Here is a 19,670-nt window from a genome sequence, read left to right as displayed (position 1 = left end):
GGAGCCAGGCCAGCAGATTAAGGTTCCCAGAAGAGAGGGGAGAGAATCAGCCGTTTAATAGCAAACATCTGGGTTTAAGCACAGCCGGATCATCATGGGAGCAATTAAAAAGTCGAGTAATCTCAGCTCCTAAACTGTGAGTGTGAGCCAATTAATGCTGTCTTAATTAACAGCTATAAGAGTCAAGCTATCTGGGTTCATATGGCAGCGACAAGGGCGCAGGGTGAGACCTGCATGCAGAAGAGCTCTCAGTGACGCATACCTATAGGGCTGTGATGCACTGAGCCTGTGCGCTTGAATTTTGCTCCTGGGGGTGTACAGATATGTTCAAATGTCTTTATTTTACAGTTCTACAATTAGATTGTTAGATTCATGAAGCCTTTTCCCTCTGGCTTGATAAAAAGGAACAGCTTCTCCAGACTTAAGAAAGCCCAGGGGAGCGGCAGACGATGCATGCATTGTAAATAATCTCCCACTGTGCATTTCAATCAGATCTCTGCATTCTGATAAGCACTGCAGCCTGACTGTGTGAATGAGTTACACAGCAAACTGAGAGACCATGATGAGAGAAAAAGCTAATCTAAGAACACTCAATTCATCTGGCCTGCTGGAGCAGCGACAGATTTACCTCTGGCAGCTGTGAGCGGATGTCCTCTGAGCCAATAAAGATGCTCTCCAGGTGAGTCCACGTCCGCTGCACCTCGAACCAGATGGAGATGACAGAGTCGGCCACAGACAGCTTGCTCTGCCACGAGGACACCTCGTCCAGGAAGTAGGCGATGTGTTTGGAGGACATCAGGTTCTGCAGCTGCACCTGGTTGTCCTCCAAGGTCTCGATTAGCTCCTCGTCTGAGCGCAGAAGAGGAACCTGGGTCCTGTGGTGAGGCTCGTACTGGAACTGCATACCTGGACCAGATCAGAAAAGGTTTCAACAGTGTTTTCAAACAATTGTTCTCCTCAGACTAGAACAGACTAGAACAGACTAGAACAGACTAGAATAGAATAGAATAGAATAGAATAGAATAGAATAGAATAGAATAGAATAGAATAGAATGGAATAGAATAGAATAGAATTTTATTGATCCTCCATAGGGGATTTTTTTTTTTTTTGCCACAGCAGCTCACAGAAAAAGTGTAATAAATGCAACAAAAAATAGAACAGTAATAGAATAAGAATATGAAATTAAAAATGTGAAGAAATATAGCAAAGTAGAAAAATATCCTTAAAGCTCATTTCTCTGTTCATGACAACTGTAGGTCAAGATCAAGAACAGCTCACCTGTTTTCAGCACACTAAGGGTTAAAGGGAGGTAAAAAGGTCAACACAGAAAATCAAAATGTCTCCTCCCTGTACCTGTCCAGGTGGAGTCGAGCTCAGAGAGGACTTTCTCCATCCCCATCTCTTTCACAGCTTTGTCCACGATGTCTCTGACCTCGTCCTCGAAGCAGTGCAGGTTCAGCTGCAGCAGGTCAGCCAGAGTCGTCTCCTGCTTGTAGAAAAACCTCATCAGCACTCTACCCACCATTTAAATAACCTACTTTATATACCACATGATGATATCTCTGACTCATGAAGGCTGAGGTCCTGCTGCTCTCGCTTTGGAGCCATTAAGGTAGAAAGCAGTTATTATAATCAAGCTGCAGAGCTGCACTGACACAGACCTCACACCTGCTGGTTCAATCAAAGCTGCATCACCTGCAAGCAGCAGAGTCAGAGCTGCTCTCTGCAAACGTGACCCCTGCTGGCAGACAGCATTAATCTTAAGCTGCGTTTCCACCAAGCAGTACGGGTCAGTTCAGTACGGTTTGGGACGGTTTGGGACGGTTTGGGACAGTTAAGTCTCATCCCGTTTGCGTTTCCACAGCAAACTCTGCCCTCTCGTGGTGGGTGGCGTGTAAGCCGCATGTCGGAAGCCACAGCTGGTAAACAATAGCGCGACACCGTAGCAGCTTACCCCGGGATTAAATCCAACAAAGAAGAAAACGGGTCACAGTAAACAAAGAGCACGGATGGAAGACATGCAGCATTTCGTCCTCTCTGTGATTTTCATGAAACTCTCTGTTACAAAGTACAATCAAGCTTCATTTCAGAGAAGTCTGTGAGCCGCCAGGAGACATGCAGCCGCTGTCGGGGTAAGTGACGATTCTTTTGACCTATCAACAGTCTGCAGTGTGTTGCTCCACCTTCTGAGAGCAGATCGGTTCAGTCTGGCACCCATACGAAAGGGTCCCAAAAAAGTGGGACGGCTCGTCTCGGTTTTTAGGGATCCTTCCCAGGATGAGTCAATGGAAACGCCGCTAAAAGCGCACCGTACCGAGACGAACCGACCCTGCTTGGTGGAAACGCGGCTTAATACAAATACAGCACAATGCTCATCCTATAAGGCTTTGATGCAATACGTCATAATTGTGTGTTAATGTCTTCCAGCATCTCAGTGCACCAATAATGTTGGTGCCAGTAACACACATTTAGTACAGGGTTTGCCTCTATGAGCTTCTCTATGGCATACAGAGGTACAATAAAGGGAGTGGTTTCAGTGTTGTACCAAAATATGGTGGAAAAAGAACAACTTCCACTCTCTACATTAGAGACATACGGGAAAAGAAACTAAAGAGGAAAATAACCAAAGAAGAAGAGTGGCATAACATGTAAGGGACACAGAGGAAAACAAAAAGCTCCAGAAAGTGAAAGGAATATGTTGGAGGAACACGGTGAGATTTTTCATCCTCACTTGTCTCACAGCTGGGCAGGAGACAAGGTGGGGACAACATGGATCAAGCTCATGTTTGTTTTGGCAATGTTTAAAAAGAAGAGTATTAGGACCCACTGCTATAAGGGAGAATTGCTTAAAGCAGAAGCTGCTTGGGGATGTGTTGCAGTTTACCTTGCTAACCAATATTCATTTAGAAACGTTCATAAACTGAAACCTGTTGTAGTTTTTAACAAGAAATGCTTCAAGTGATCAATATCACAGCAGTATTTAAGGTTTGAGTTTGACTGACAGGCGATATAATTGAAGAAATAATCATAAACTAGTTATAAGAACCTTTTCCCTACGAACAATGTATGAAATGAAATCTCTGTATAAATGTTTGTGCGCTTCTCATCATTTGGTCCATTAAAGCCTGCAGAATTTTCCTCAAAAAATAAAACATATACTTCTACAGGGATAATCCTGCTCAATCGTCTCCTCTGGGCCTCTATACATGTGTGTCAGTACCCACGGTTACATGAGGAGTTTTTCGTCTTTCCGAATGGGATCTTTCTGAATAACTTTTCCGAAAACATTAGTATACATGGAAAGGAATATTCCAATCTCTGGTCTACATGCGCCGCTGTAATCAAACAGAATAGTCAATGGGGCATGCGCAGAAAAACATAAACATCACAAGATTTATCAAAGCTGGAGGATGACAGTTTGTTTATCACGGTGTTGCAATGCTCCGTATTGCGAGTTTGTCGTCCGTCCAGTCTTGAAATTATGTCCATTTCTTTCAAAGTTTGGATCAAAAACAAACTTTCCAGCATTCCAGTGCTGACGGCTCGCCGCCATTTTTAAAGTTGTCTTGAACGTCTCTAGTTGCGTCTTACGTCATATCTGAGCATGCGCTGAAAGAACGCACCCTGACAACTTTCCATTTGAGTGGATACATGATACCTCAGTCGGTTTGGGGAAAGGAATATTCCTCCCCTGTGAAACTGATTAAATGTCCATTGGGATTGGCACTTTTCTTTCGTAATGAGGTGTATACAAAGATTAAATTCTTTCCATTTGGGCAAATAAACTGAATGCAAGTGGAATATTTGGGTTCATGTAGACGTGGCTAGTGTCTGCGTCTGCCTCAACCCCCTCCTCTGGCTGGATTTTTGATGTTTTGGTTGTTTACAGAGATTTCTGGGCGGACAGTAGGCATGGTTCCATCAGCAAATCACAGTATGCCCTGTGTGCATGTGACTTTATGCGTTGATTAGCGAGCGGAAAAAGATAATCAGAGCAGCTACAATAGTGGAAGTAGCACGGAGAAGGAAAAACAACCAAAGTGAAACAAAACACCAAACACATAAAGTTTCCTTCCTAAATGAGGGCGAAGCTTGGCTCCACTTTCAGGAACTTGGAGATTAGCACAGGACGAAGAGTGACATGAGTTAGCTTTCTGCTAACCAGGTATGAGTTAAATACCCATGATTAGCTTGTGCTAACACCACAAGCCAGGTACACAGCTCAAGTCTCTCCCACAAAACAGAAACTTGATGCTACAGGTGATTGCTGTACTGGTGAACGTGTTCACATGGTTACGGTCGGAGGCTGTGGGTGTGCACTGCTGCTGGCACTGAGCCAAGGAGGAGGAGCCCAGTTTGAATGTTGAGTTTACTGACAAGTAACCAAACTTCCTCCAGACCCTACCTTCAAAGTATAAAGTAAAGTGGAGCTGAGTTTTTACAGTTCAGTGTCTCTTAAGCTTTAAATAAGTTGGACAGTATAAATAAACTTTATGTTGTGTGTCTGTGCTGCAGAATAAAGATAGAAAGTCATCATGTATTTTATTATCCAGCCTGAAATGAGCAGAGGGTGACAGAGGTAAAGACGGTCACTGCTGCAGACACACTTTATTCCTCTACCAGCTGCTGCTGTGACTTCCTACAGGTGACCTGTGTGAACAGGTATAATACACTGAGTTTAGAGTGTCTTAACACTTCTTCTATGAGGCCAATTTATTCTCTGTAATAACTTTTGTACAAACTAAACAGCTGCAGCTGTACAGAGAGAACAAACAGGTCCAGAGAGGATACAGACGGAGCTGAGGAACAAAATAAGGAATTAATTGGAGGAAACTGCATTGTGTGTGTGTGTGTGTGTGTGTGTGTGTGTGTGTGTGTGTGTGTGTGTGTGTGTGTGTGTGTGTGTGTGTGTGTGTGTGTGTGTGTGTGTGTGTGTGTGTGTGTGTGTGTGTGTGTGTGTGAGAAAGAGTTCTTCCTGAGATCACAGGCACATTATCAACAGTGCTGCTTGTTTCAGTAAAAAGTGAGAATTGGAGCAGGAGTAGAGCTCATTAACTCTCCCTGATGATAATCAGAACTGTATCTGCAGTCTAATAAACCTCAGACCTGGTCCATGGTGAAGCGAACTCCAGTCGCAGCCATCAGCTGGTGCCAGTGCCGGGCTCTTATGGCTGGGTTCTGGAGCTCTCCCACAGCCCGCAGGGACACCAGGAGGTTCTTTACTCTGCTGTCCAAACCCGTGAAGGCATCCCAGGCTCTGACCTATCAGGGACAAAGAGCGGGAGTCAGAACAGAGACCTGAGACAGAGACCAGGGAGCCCCAGGCTTCAGTTTGAACTGATCCAGACAAACTGACATCTATGCATCACAAACATGCATCACAGCCTCAGAGGGTCCCAGAGCAGCTGGTGGTGGAGCTAGCTGTGAATATCTCCTGCTGTGCTCTCACATCAGCTCACTCTGACCTCTTACTGTTATCATTTTAGGAATTTTTGCTTAATTTAGATTGGACAAGAGAGACAGGAAGTGTGGGGAGCAGAAAATGGTCAAAACCAGGAACCAAAGTGACGAAGACTCTAGCTTCTGTATATGAGGGTGCACACTAAAACCCAAGAGGCCGACAGCAGCGCTCAATCAGACTTCTTACAGGAACCTTCCTCAGGAGCTGGCAGGGAAAATCGCGGGTGAGGATTCATCGTGACCTTGAGAGTAAACCTCCCCCCGCTCACCTCTTTGTCCAGCCCTCGTATGTCTTTAGCAAAGCGTTTGCACTCCAGCTCCATGTCCTCCACGTGGATCTCTCTCCAGGGCGTCGTCCTCCACGCAGCCATACTGGACTCCACCACGGTGATCATGTCCCATAGCTCCTTCAGCAGCCCCACCTCCCGCCTGGGGGTGAAGGAAGGGGACAGGGTGAGATCCACCACACTGACTGAATGTTAAAGAGCCTCTGCGCCATCACGGCTCATTAGTTTGGAATCTGGCACGAGCTGTGGGTATTTCCTGCGTCCTGCTTTGGGCTCTACCTGCTTTGTCGGAGCGGCTTGTTCTCGGAGAGGGTGACCTCAAACAGGCTGGCGGACTCCACCAGGGACGCCATCACTGCCTCCCGCTCTGTGAGCTGATGGTGGAACGAGTCCAACATCTGGTAGGGGCTTTCGCTGTCAAACCTGAGCCCACCATGGCACCAACACACACACACACACACACACACACACACACACACACACACACACACACACAGCAGAGCAGCATGAGTCAGGCTGTGTTTGGGTAATGAACGGCTGCAGGTTTGCCAAGCCTGACTTGGCTGCAGCAGAGTCTCTGGTGCTAACTGCACACTGTGACAATTAACAATGACTTCCATGACATTAATGGGAAAATAATCACCAGGTTATTAAGAGACCAATTACACACATAACTAATCTGACAATTAGACATTATGACGAAGCATCTCCACCTATGAATTAATTATCATTGTGTTAAGATTCAATTAGGCCTGTCGGATGTGAGATAACTCTCCTCGAACATCAGAGAGGAGGCAGAGAGGTGACGCTCTTATCTGTTCAAAGGGACTCGCTCAGGGAGCAGAGTCTCCTTTAATGACTCAGAAACAAAGAAATCAAACGGTGACACTTTGTTTTTAACCTCCTCACTGAAGTCCTGCATGCCGCTGAGACACGGCTGACAGGATAACTACCTCGCCTGTTCAAACCAAACAGAGCTGGTACTTCTTTGGAAACGACAGGACAGAAAACCCAGTAACTGTCTGGTTTTGATGAGCTTCCTGCAGAAAAGGTCACTGAACACACATCAGCATGTGACTCACTGGTGACAGCAATAATACAATTAACACAAACAATTATCCACAAAAATCATGAGTAGACACACGGGCAGATATTCCCTCTAAATGATCGTGTCTGGTCCAGTTGCAGTTTGCGGTGTCTGTGTGCAGAGAATCTGCTTCCTCTTCCTGTTTTCTGAGTTTCTTGTTATTTTTCTCAGATTGAGAAACATCTGGGAGTTGGTTCCTTGACATAGTGACCTCTAACATCTCTGAGAGACATCTCTGTTGCTCTTTTTATGTCTGCACTAGAAATTAAGTCAACTTGAGCATCTTGTAATTTTTCATCTTTGTTTTCCTCTTCTTTTGGTTCTATTTGTAGCCTTGTGGTATTTGTAGCCTGTCTTTCCTATTTATTTCTCATTTGTTAGTCATTGGCACCAAACTGGTTACATCTGCAGTGGTGTTTTTACTGTTTTTACTCATGTGTGTGTCCAGAGATCCTATGTGACAAGTTGAAATGTTTATACACCAGATTTCATCCGTTGGCAGCCTATAGCATGTTGACGCTAACTGGGGCTGGAACTGGTATTCTCTGTCAGCTGAGGAGGATGAAGGGAGGATGACGTGCTGGTACAATGGTGTGAGACAAGAGATGACATGAACCTGTGCTTCCATCCATCGTTATTGGGAACGTAAGATCTATCTCCAATAAGATGGACGAGCTAGCTGTGCTAACCCAGCACCAGAGGGAATACCAGAGGGCAGAGTAGCATCATGCTATTCACAGACATGGATTACAGAGCTAACATCAGACACCAACGTCACATTGGAAGAACTTCACCTGCTGTGAGCAGACAGGATCCAGGAGACAGAGACTGAACAGACTGCTGGGGAGGCTCAGTCCTGGACCCTGTGGAGGTGGAGGCTGATGGAGAACGATGGACAAACTGTCACCTCAAAGGACTTTTTTTTCTCTAGACATTAATTATATAATTCTATTTAGAGATTATTGAGTGTTTGGCACTATATACTTTCTCGAGTTTCTCCTGTGCCTCTGAATTTCCCTTCGAGGATGAATAAAGTACATTGTTTTCTTTTCTATTTTATTCTTTTCTATTCACGAGAAACCAAACATATTTTACAGATGTTGTTTGTACACAACCTTATTCATGTTGCATGTTCAGTAAATCCACATCAAGGACAAATAAATAGTTTCCTTTCACTGTTAAATCGCTTTTTGAAATATTATCTCTAAAGACATTGAAAAAAGAGAGATGTGTCTAGGCGGAGCAACACAAAGCCTTTAGGTTTTGAAGCCTTTTTAAATCATTCTAAGCTCTTGGTCAGTTTCTATTCTCTCTTTGATTATTTTCTGGAGAAAGAGCTCCTTTGACTTTTTGAGACGACCTGATCTTTTAAAAACGGATGGTGTTCTGGAGCTGAGCACTTAATCCTACTGAACCTTTCACATTGGCTCTGTGCAGACCCTTGTTTTAAAATCTTTTCTTCTAAATGTCAGAAATGCTAATCTATTTTCTGGGGAGAGGGACGAGCAAAGGAGAGGTGAAGGAGAAGCTGACTGAGGGGTTTGTTCTCTTCTGTTGTCAGGGTAAAATGACAGATCTTACCATATGTACAGATACGGGTCTTTCCTTATGAGATACTAAAGTGAATCCTCCACCCCAGTTAGCTGACGCTAACAGTCTAAAATGTGCTAAAGTGACTCTGCTGTTGAATCAGTTTCTAGTTCACATCTTTTATAAAAGGATCATATAAACAACACTGGTACCCTGCCTGATAAAAGATGCTGCTCAATCAACCTGGCATGCGTCTACCTGAAGGGCCCTTTGATGCGAAAGTGCTCCCTGAAGGTGTGCTGCTCCACATCGAAGGACGCACACTTCCTCCTCAGGTTGGCCACCTCGATGGCCTGCAGAGGAGCGACCTGCTGTTTCACTGACACGGCATGCTTCCTCACGTTGTTCCACTTCTCCGGCAGCTCCTAGAGAATGAACAGATCGAAAGGCAGAAGGAGAAGGGGATGAGGAGACGGCAAGAGTGACAGATGATGGAGTGGAGACACAGAGGAGTGATTAGGAAGAAGAAAAGAGTGAAAGAAAAGAAGCAGAGTCCAGACCTCCAGCTGTTTGTAGACCAAGTCTGGCAGCTCCTGCTTGTACACCTTCAGCAGAGCGATGGTCTGCTGCAGCGGCTCAAACATAGCGTCTGTGGTACTTTGTCTCTCCTTCACGGCCAGCAGGTGACCCATGACCTCCACCAGGCCACCGTAGTCTCCCTCCTCCACCTGCTGGCTCAGGCCAGCGTCGGCCAGGCTGATGAAGTGCTGCAGATCTGACAGGCTGTGGGCGCACAAGGTGACAGAGGCCAATAAAGAGCATTTAGAGTCAGAACGGACCTTAATCAGGATCAGTCACACATCAGGGGGGGTGGGACTCAGCCTCTGGACCAGATGTTTAATGATTTTAAAACCTGTTGGGAAAAATGACCACTAATGGTGTAATCAAAGTCAGAATCAGACTTCATTTCCTCTAGGAGGGTTTCTCTTACAGCTGGGTGGAATAAACATCAGGAAGTTTTATGCTTCTGTCCAACTCTCTGAGGAGAAACTCATGGCTTTCAAACAGAAAAGACCAATGGGTTTAACAGCAACAGGACGAAGGAAGGAGGAATATTTCTGCTTGAATCAGTCACCTCTGAGTGGTTCTGAGTGGTTCAAGCTGGTTTAAGCTGCTTTGAGGAGGTTCAACCTGAAGCTGAACTCCTGCAGACCCATCCCACAGTAACTTTGCAGATACTCAAAGTGATCTATCAATGCTGACAAACACACAGGATCACACATCTTCCTCTTTACCTGTGGGTAACGTGGTCGATAAGATGCTTCTTAAACATGTAACTCCACTTCTTGATGATGTTGAGTAAAGAGCTCTTCATGCTGCGACCGTCCACCTTCATCCATCCGTGAAACACCTGAACCGGCTCCAGAGCCTGGACTTCCTCAAAGAGCCTCTCATACCTGGAGATCAGATTTCACTCAGGGTGAGTAATCAGACATTATTCTCACTTACTTTCCTTAATTTAAAACCCTAAGATAGGTTTGTCTGTTAAAATAAGTCAATAAAACAAAACAGAGTAAAAGTTCTGAGTTTCCACATTTTAGTAGGAAGTTATTTTCACAGGGTGTTAAATAAAAGCATCAGTTAGGGAGAAGCGTTTGTAAAATAAAGTGAAATCCAAACTGAAAGCGATCTGATTGGGCGTTGCACTCACCCGTCCACCTGCTCTCTAAAGTTCTCCAGAGTGGGCGGGCTCTCTGAGATGGCGTCCTCTTGGTAACCCTCTGTCTCCTGGCTGCTGAGAGCCTGTCCGTACAGCAGGAACTGACGCATGAACTCCTTCCTGTCGTCCACATACAGGTAGCTGTAACGCTCCAGAGAGTTTCTAAACTCACAGCACGCCGACATGGCGCCCTGCACGCGCTCCATGAGGAGCTGCCGCATGTCTGCCAGATCAGCCATGTCCTCCATGTCAGCCTGAAGGGAGATTTAACACTTCTCAGATACTCCAGATGAGTCAGGGGCAGGTTCAGAGTGATACTCCGGGATGGAACAAGTTGGGTCCTATCACAAGGTTTAGGGCAGATTTACCCCTACAGCAGTGTTTTTGTGCAGCAGAAGCCCAGAGCGCTCACACCAAACGCCCCCTCCCTGCTCCTCTGCAGGTTTCCTCTGCACTCAGGCGGGGCCATATTTTACTTGACCAAAAACACAAATAAACGGACTCCCACCAAAAAAATCTGATATCAGTCTGCATTCACGCTTTATTCAGAGAATTTTCAGCACGTTACTTTCACACAAAAACACCGCTAAATAAGGCTCTAGTTCTCATCATGTCTCTTCGTCCTGGCAGACTACCTGCGTTTGTTTATATCTGGCACGCGGTGCGCGCGGACTGATACACTAAGCGGCGAGCGCCTCGTAGCCAGCTGTGGCTCTGCAGCAGAGGTAGCGCCGTTTTTCGACACGATGAGAACTAGAGCCTTATTTAGCTGTGTTTTTGTGTGAAAGTAACATGCTGAAAATTCTCTGAATAAAGCGTGAATGCAGACTGATATCAGATTTTTTTCAGTGGGAGTCCGTTTATTTGTGTTTTTGGTCAAGTAAAATATGGCCCCGTCTGAGTGCAGAGGAAACCTGCAGAGGAGCAGGGAGGGGGTGTTTGGTGCGAGCGCTCTGGGCTTCTGCTGCACAAAAACACTGCTGTAGGGGTCATTTCTGCCCTAAACCTTGTGATAGGACCCAACTTGTTCCATCCCAGAGTATCACTTTAAGGTGCTGGGGCCATGTCAGTACCTGATAGTGAGGGAAGGGGTTGTGCTGGGCAAGGCGAGGAACCAGCGAGGACATCCTGAAAACGTCATTGCTGAGACTCTCCACCAGCTCAAAGAAACCGTCTCCTGCTCCAAACTCCAGAGATGGACTGAACACCATGTCAGGGATCTTGAGGTCCAGCTGAGCCTTGAACAGAGGGGCTGTGGCTGCTCGCTGGTCTGGAATCAAAGAGAACAAAACAACTAACAAAGGAAAAACTACAGCTGCACCTTTTTGATTCGTCATGATGTGGTAGTCAAGGTAAAACTTTGAGACTACATAGATGTTTTCATTCAACAGGGGGGTCCTCGGCCCCCTGGGGGTCCACATAGGCACTGCAGGGGTTTGTGACATATTTGGTTGATTGTGCAATTCCTATTTTCCCATTTTCAAATATTTGTTCCCATATTATTTCTACTTTTATTCATGTGGAAGTCTGTGAACACACATCAATGGAAGTGAAGGCTGGCGATGTCATCCATCAGTCAGAAATGGACATCTTTGGAAACACAGCAGCTCAAACTGCGCAGTGCACACTGCTTCACTCAGCATCACTCCTGGCTCCTGAAGACAGAGGAGGAGCCTCCTCAACTCAATCCATCAACAAATTAGAATGTTAAAACATGTTGAAGAGAGAATTTAACTCTGCAGGTTATGGAACAGTTATTAAAGAGTCCTGAAAGAGACAGACACTCACTAAATACATACTCTCTGATCAGAAACTGGCCGTAGAAACTGGGCAGTACAGAAACCAGAGGTTAGAAGTATCTCAGAGAGTCTGTAGGCTCTGTAACACAGAACAGGTAGAAACTGAGATCATTTCCTTTTCACCTCGCCAAATAAGACAAATATTAGAGACAGACTGTTACACAAGTGTATAATTTCAAGCTCTGACTTTCTTCATCTCCCCAAAGAGGAGCAGATCAAGAAGATTCTGGGTGAAGAGAGCATGACTGTTCAGCTGCCAGCCCAAAATGTGACAGCTGGTCCCAAAGTTAGGCTACTGTCAGAGACAGCAAACAAGGTTTTATTAGAGAATGAAAACCAGCTACGACCATGTCAATGTAGATCATTGTTAGTTTATTCTTTGTGTTTATTTTATTGTTATTTTTATTATTGTTTGATTTATTTCTGCTTGATGTTGTACCTTAACCCTTAAATTCCATGCGCAGTGCCGCGCCTTTGAAACGTACAGCTGAGCACTTAGCTTGCTTGTTATGATATCGAATAAACATGGTTTTTGAATGGATTAATCAGGCCAAAATTAACAGTTTACAGGACGCAGAGACAAACTGATGATCCGTTGCTGTCCATCTTATCTGTGTGTATTTTCGCGCTGCTGTACTTTCTTACGAGGCAGCATCAGTCAGAGATCTGTCTGCTCCTGTCTGATCTGCCCTCAGACAAACTACGAAACATCAGAACAGATGACCTGGACTGTGAACACCTCTGAGCTATTGAAAAATGCCCAGCAGAGACTGCACTCACTGAGGGTGCTCAGGAAGAACAACATCCCCCAGAGACTGCTTGTGTCTTTCCACAGGTGCACCATCGAGAGCATCCTGGTGAACTGTCTGTGTGTGTGGTCCACCAGCTGCACAGTGGCTCTACAAAGGATCATCGACACAGCTGAAAACATCACCATCTGCCCTCTCCTCACACGGGAAGAACTGCACCATTCCCGCTACCTCCGAAAGGCAGGAAAAATAACCCAGGACCCCTCTCACCCCGGACACCACATGTTTAATCTGTGACCGTCAAGCAGGCGGTACAGGTCTATCACTACAAGAACAAACCAGTTCAGAGACAGTTTCTACCCAACAGCAGTAAGGGTCCTGAGCAAAAGCTAAAATCACTACCTCATTTGTTGTCATATAATGACAATATAACAATTACCTCATGTCATCAATGCACCTGAACATGGCAGCTATTTTGCACTTTGCACTGTTTTGCACTGACTGAAGGGCTTTTGCAATTTTGTTGTACTTGTTGCAATCACAAATAAAGTTCTATTCTATTATTTTCTATTCTATTCAATTAATATGTGTTTGATGGTAAAGTTTTTTTTTATATGTTTATATTCAAACACTGCCTTGGCAACATGTTTAAAAAACCTTCATGCCCGTAAAGATTATTTTGAATTTGAATATGAAACTAGATGGCTTACTTCAGTTTATCACATAAAACAATACATGGATGTCACGTCACACGTGATTGATACTTATGTTTATTTATGTCCAGAGAAATCCAGATCCATGGGTCAATTTGATATTTATTTACTTATTAACTCAATAAAATGTTGTTGGCACAGAAAACAAACTACAAAGACTTTAGAGGGTTAATAGTTACACACACTGATGTTCTATGTTATTTTTTCCTGTTTGCTTGGCAATAAGAATTTGCAATTTTGTTGTCCTTTGCAATTTTGTTGAACTTGTTGCAATAACAAATAAAGTTCTATTCTAAGAAGAAAAAAAAAACATCTTCGAAGATGTAGTTATGTTCTGTCAATTAAACGATGCAAACCCTCAATCTGTCTGTTTGGATTCCAGGTTGTGAGGCAACAGAACAGGAAAAATGCCACAGGGGCTGAATTGTTTTGACAGGCGCTGTGTGTGAAAAGGATTTGCTGATAACTTTCACCCTGCAACAGTGATTGAACCGAAGTGATTTTACAACAATCAGGTAAATGTAGCTAATGTGTTTGCTGTTTAGATTGTGTTCTTATCTAATCTATATATCACGTCCGAAATGTTATTTTGTTGTTTTTTTGGCTAGTTAATGTGCTCATGCTTTGTGCTAAGCTAACTAGGAAGTGCATGAATCTGTGCTGGAGCGTGGGCTTATCTGGATTATCTGAAAAACTTGTGCTTCAGATATGACACAAACTTTGACTCCTGACTTTGTGCCATGTTTCAGTGAAGATTTTTTCTGTGTTTTTGCAGAAATGGCCTCCAACAGTCTTTTATCGGAGGAGCAGTTGTTGTGTCCCATCTGCCTAGATGTCTTCACGCGACCGGTCACGACTCCATGCGGACACAATTTCTGCATGTCATGCATCTCCAACTGCTGGCGAAGCCCTCGGGTTCGCCAGTGTCCGGTGTGCAAGAAGACCTTTGAAAGACATCCTGATCTGAACGTGAACACTTTAATCTCAGAGCTTTCATCACAGCTGAAGTTTCTGAAAGTGTCTGACATCCAGAGGCCGGTCAAAGAGTTGGATAGCTGTGGCCAAAACCAGGAAACTGCAGTGAAACACTGTCCAGAGTGTATGACTTCTCACTGTGCTGCACATCCAGAGCCTCGCCACAGAGCTGACAGACTGCAGAGACACACGCCACTCGAGCAAACACCAAACCTGGAGGAAGGGGTCTGCAAGAAGCACACACAACCCCTGAGCGTGTTCTGCAAGATAGAGGGCACTTTGCTATGTGATGTCTGCTCCAGCTCAGACCACTCTGACCACGACGTCGTACCCGTGCAGCAGGCATACGAAGAGGCCAAGGCCGCGCTGGAGAAGACAGAGGATGAAGTGCAGCAGATGATGACCAAAAGGCAGCAGACGGTCATAGAAACAAAGGAGCTGGTGATGAAAATCAGAACAGAATGTGAAAATGGGAGGACAGGAATGGTGCAGGAGCTGGCCAGCCTGGCCTCTGCCATTCAGCAGAGCCGTGTCAAACTCCTACAGGTGATGGAGAAGAAGCAAAAAGCAGCTGAAAAGGAGGCCAGTTGTTTTCTCATCTGCCTGAGGAGGGAGATAAATAAGCTGGAGCATATGGAGGCCAAGATAAGTGAGCTAAAAGAGGCTGAGGACCCTGTTCGCTTCCTCCTTCATGTGCCAGAGACATCTTTGCTTCAGTACAGAACCGACTCACTTGAATGTCCTTCCAACAGACTTGTGGAGATTCAGCGCGGTCAGGAAAGTCTGAGAAAAACTGTGCCTGAACTGCAGAAGCTGCTGAAAGAAATCAACAGGGTAATTAGAGAACTAGGGGGTGGAACAGAAGATATAAAAATTGTCTCTCTGAGTTTTCTGCGACAGTATGCCGTGAACATTTTTCTGGATCCCAAAACAGTTTCCCATCCGCTCACCGTGTCCAGCGACAGGAAGCAGGTTAGATACCAACCCGGGATGTATAGGATCCCTTTCATTATGGACATACATGGTGTCCTAGGAGACGCAGCACTCTCCCGTTCCAAGTCCTACTTTGAGGTATTTGTGGGTGGAAAGACTGACTGGTGTCTGGGCATAGCCACTGAGTCATGGAGGACGACGAGGTTTGGGATAAATCCTGGACTCTGGGCGATCGTTTTCAAAGAGAATAGATTTGAAACCCACTGTAATCCAAACATGTCGGTACATCATGGAAGAGTTGAGCAGGTTGGCGTGTTTGTGAACTACCAGAACAACAGCATTGAATTCTATGACGTGAGGACTTCAACTATGATCTATGGGTTCACTCAGTGCTCCTTCAAAGAAAACCTGTACCCATACCTCAGGCCGTGTGACAGTAAGGGAGGATCAAGCCTGGAGCCCATGATTCTCATGTCTGTTCAACGTACAGAGCCAGTGTAAACAAAATAAACACCTGCAGTTCTTTAAAATGATGAAAATCTTCTCTGACTCTGATTTTAAGGTCCTCATTTGATTTTAAAACCATCAAGATACTGAACTCAAAGCCAGCCCACTGCAGAAGAGGAGATGGAAAAGAGGGTTGACAGTGAGGCCAAAAAGTTTGGATATTGATTAAAACTAATGTTGTAAAGGGATATTTCACTATTTTTTAAACTGTTTGAGTTACATGTAGTTTGTGTATGAGCCAGGATCGATGCTGCACAGCTCAGCTGCTACAACGACAAACTGAGAGAGAAAGAAAATCTAAAACTAGACTGCAGTGTTTCTGCACACAGCACACAGCCTGCCACGTAGTTCAGCTGGTTTAGGGAGCAACCAGTCATTTTGATTTGAGTGGTTTTACACCATTTATAGACTCAACACATCCATTGTGGCTGGTTGAAGAACAACCTCACTTAAAAAATGGGACAATTTCCTCAAAAGAGAACATTTTACACCTTGATTCAGTTTTAAGCCTGGCTCTCACCAGAGGATTTTAAAACTCTTCAAAGATTCTGAAATCAGGTTTATCACACACATAATGGATCATCTTCTCTTAAATCTTAAGCACACTCTAACAACAAGATTTGAAAATACTGACCAGCACACACTACAGGTTTTCACCAAGCTCATCGGACCAGAGAGAGTGATGCACCTCATGTGCTCAGTTGTTTGATCTGAGGTTTTTGGCGCACTGGTGGTGGGACAGGAGGAGAGAGAAGCGGAGCTGTCTGAAGCAGTGCCTTTCATCCATTACACCTCTCAGGGACAGATGTGAAACTGTCGCAGAAATGCAGACTAGTGCTGCAGTGGCTGTAGAGATTTGCAGAGAGAAAAGTAAAAAGAGACAAAACAGCTCTGGACGAAGATGTGGTTAGCAGACAACACGAGCTGTCTGTGCGGGTGTTGTCTGTTGTCCGGTCTCTTGTAAGGGGCTCTCTCTGATTGTCTGTTGTCATCCTCATTGAGATTAAATCATCCTGATAAATACCAAACGTTTAAAAATGATCAGAGCAGCTCAGACGAGTCTTTGTGATGATCGTGGGGCTTAAGATCGATCTGTTTGACTTTGGTCCAGGAACAGATTTCTCTGACGCTTGTCAGGAGGGCTGAATCAGGGTTAAATCAGCCAGAGAATCCTGTAGTGTGAGCCAAGCTTTATTCTGATCTCATCACACTTCAATGACAGGCCTTACAGGCTGGCAAACAAAAACATGGACGTTTTGCTGTATAGTGAACACAGACAGGTGTGTTTGTTGAATGTGTTTCTGTTTCAGCAGCAGGTAAACTGATTAAAAATGAGCTTCAAAACACAAAGCTGCACCTATAAAGCAGATAAAAGACTTTAATGATTACACAGTTTTACTTTAAGGCTGGCTCAAGGTGTAGGTCAATTCAGTCTGTGTCGTCATTTTTAAGACACGTGACCAATGAAATGTGCTGGGATTCACTGAAATACATGTAAAGTCTCATGTTTTGGGGATTTTGTTTAATCTTCGTGGAGGGATGGAAATAATAAATTCATAATTAAATTTATCGTATTATTATTATAACAGTGTAATTTATAAAATGTCATTCTATAACCATCAGGGGAAGGGAGGGGGCGTGCTCCAAAGCACAGTCACAGATGATCAGCACGCGTCTGAAATTACTGCAGTCTGACCAGTGTTGGGTGAATTGCTTTAAAAAAAGTAATTAGTTATAGTTACTCGTTACTTTCCCTAAAAAGCAATTGAATTGGTAATAGAATTACTCCTTCATAAATGTAATTAGTTACCAGGAAAAGTAATTATTGCGTTACTTTTTAGAAAAACCTTATATTTTGCAGAAGAAGTCAGTTTATGAGCAGGTTTTGCTCTGGGACATAATGTTCACGTCTGTTTTTGTCTTTTCCATCTCTGACGTTGAAGTGGTGTCTGTTCACTCCCATCCTGAAAACTCCAGTTTTAACCCACAGACCTCTCAGCACTCACTCATATTAAATCTGCAGCTCCTGTCCTGAGTCTGGCTGAGTGATCCAGGTCAGATAGACCTGACAACTCTCCTGATTTAGGAGGGATTCTTCTGCTTTTTCACCCTGTCTCTGGCTCCACTCCTGACTTGTAATTTCTCCAGATTAAACCCTTATTTTTAAATCTGGTCCTGTCATCTCTAGCTGTGTTTCCATTACACCTAGAACTGGGCAAAATGCAAAAATCGCAATGAAAAAATGATAATGGAAACAGCACATTTTTGAAAAACCTCTAAAATATAAAGTTTTTTTATGCTCTCATGAGGTGGTTTTTCAGAAGTTTTGATATTGAAGTTTTGATATTGAAGTTTCTCGCAAAAGTGCAATGGAAACACCTTTTTCAAAAAAATGTCACATTGTCATAACAACGCACCTCCCTCACCTCCTTGTATGTGTCCACTGCCACACAAACAGACTCTGGCAGGACGGCTGTGAGTGGGTCAGAGAGCAGCAGGAGGGAGGGGCGGAGGTCTGTGTGCGTGAGTGAGAGTATGTGAGCTGGAGATGATGATCTTCATTCAGTGTTTTGTTCGTGCCTGTTTTAAGTTCGCATGATCACGACCGACAGTTTGAGCAGTGAATAAAAACACTCATGTTCAAGAAACGGCATCATCACGAGTGCAGCGTCCGGATGGACATTATGTTTTACTTTACTAATGTTATGCGCATTTCTGGACGTAATGGAAACACTGGCAAGGCGAAATTGTTATTTATCGAAACTTCAGAAATATCGCTTTTATTTAGAAAAAAGTGTAATGGAAACGCAGCTTCTGCTATTTTTTCAAGTCAAAACAAGTCGGCTTCATGTGCTGCACATTCAAACCTCAAAAAGCATCCACCCCTCTTCCGAGAGCTGGTTTGATCCAAAGATGCTGCAGGAGCTCCTCTCTGACTGCAGGTTACACAGACACACACAGGTAGCTGTGTGATATTTGTTGCTGATAAGTTGACTTTAGCATCAGCTCTTTGTTAAAGATGTGTCAACATGATTGTTCTCATCATTACTTGTGTGTCTGACGCTTTTCCCACATTTTAGCAACAGCTCCTCTCTGTGCCTGGCTGAGCGAGCCAGGTCAGATACAGAGTAATGCGCCTCATTTCACTGGTGGTAACAACATTATAAACTCTGAAATAGTAATTAATTAGATAACCTGTTACTGGAAAAAGTAACGGTGTGAGTAACGCTGTTATTTTAAAGCCGGTATTCCCAACACTGAGTTTGACTGGTTGATGAGAACACCACCCCAGAGTGACTCACTGAATACAGTCCTGTTAGTCTAGACATCTGTATCCAGTGCGGGAAGGAACAGGGAACACTCCTCCACCGTCTTTGGCTTTGTGACAAAGCACAACAGTTTCGGGGTGCGGTGAGGAAGTGGATCCAGGACACACTGAAGATACAGAAACCAATTATAATCCTGCTATTCTAGCTGTCCCCAAAAACCTCTGTGGTGAACCAGAATCCTTCCAGCTTCATGTCTGGACCAATCCAGGCTGGCTGATACCAAGCAGATTTTCAGCTGACATCAAATCTCCTGAGGGTGTTACTGAGATGAGCTCCAGCTCACTGGAGGACGTTCTCTGAGGAACCCGCTCATCTCAATATTTGGACACAGCATTAAAAGTTGGCAGAGACACTCTGGCTTTGAGGCATCAGCACTGACACCATCATTTCAAGACACATCAGGAAGAGAGTGTGGCTAAGAGCATTAAACATGTCCTACCCGTGTTGTCCAGGAAGAACTTCAGCGAGCACTCGATGCTGTCGAAGAACCCATCGATGACCATGTCGTCGATGAACTCAACGTAGGCCTTCCACTCATCTGAGGTCGGCTCTGCTCTGAACAGGTCCAGGTTACTCTGAC

The 19,670-nt window shown here is 44.5% G+C and overlaps 2 protein-coding genes across 2 annotated transcripts in view; one reads left to right on the top strand and one right to left on the bottom strand.

Annotated features, from left to right (window-relative positions):
• The window catches only part of dnah9 (dynein, axonemal, heavy chain 9), a 187,644-nt gene that overhangs the window by 141,531 nt on the left and 26,443 nt on the right, over positions 1 to 19,670 (bottom strand). The window contains exons 16-26 of the mRNA XM_074663038.1: positions 19,530 to 19,665; positions 11,159 to 11,355; positions 10,077 to 10,339; positions 9,661 to 9,822; positions 8,926 to 9,148; positions 8,624 to 8,790; positions 6,028 to 6,171; positions 5,731 to 5,890; positions 5,108 to 5,263; positions 1,355 to 1,487; positions 629 to 906 (exon numbers count right to left, since the gene is read on the bottom strand). Of these exons, the coding sequence (XP_074519139.1) occupies positions 629 to 906; positions 1,355 to 1,487; positions 5,108 to 5,263; positions 5,731 to 5,890; positions 6,028 to 6,171; positions 8,624 to 8,790; positions 8,926 to 9,148; positions 9,661 to 9,822; positions 10,077 to 10,339; positions 11,159 to 11,355; positions 19,530 to 19,665 (2,019 nt within the window). The remainder of the gene's footprint in view (positions 1 to 628; positions 907 to 1,354; positions 1,488 to 5,107; positions 5,264 to 5,730; positions 5,891 to 6,027; positions 6,172 to 8,623; positions 8,791 to 8,925; positions 9,149 to 9,660; positions 9,823 to 10,076; positions 10,340 to 11,158; positions 11,356 to 19,529; positions 19,666 to 19,670) is intronic.
• Positions 14,124 to 15,755, top strand: LOC141784924 (E3 ubiquitin-protein ligase TRIM11-like). Its single transcript, XM_074662897.1, has one exon. It carries the CDS (start codon positions 14,124 to 14,126, stop codon positions 15,753 to 15,755), a length of 1,632 nt encoding a protein of 543 aa, XP_074518998.1.

This window comes from Halichoeres trimaculatus, unplaced genomic scaffold (assembly GCF_033239565.1).
Source record: "Halichoeres trimaculatus isolate MK-OKI-2021-1 unplaced genomic scaffold, fHalTri1.1 fHalTri1_scaffold_23, whole genome shotgun sequence".
In the NCBI taxonomy this organism is placed as follows: domain Eukaryota; kingdom Metazoa; phylum Chordata; class Actinopteri; order Labriformes; family Labridae; genus Halichoeres; species Halichoeres trimaculatus.
This window is presented reverse-complemented; position numbering and strand designations above follow the sequence as displayed.

Bases quoted from the DNA above. Each gene is read 5' to 3' on its own strand.
- LOC141784924 (XM_074662897.1), top strand. From the start codon at position 14,124: ATGGCCTCCAACAGTCTTTTATCGGAGGAGCAGTTGTTGTGTCCCATC.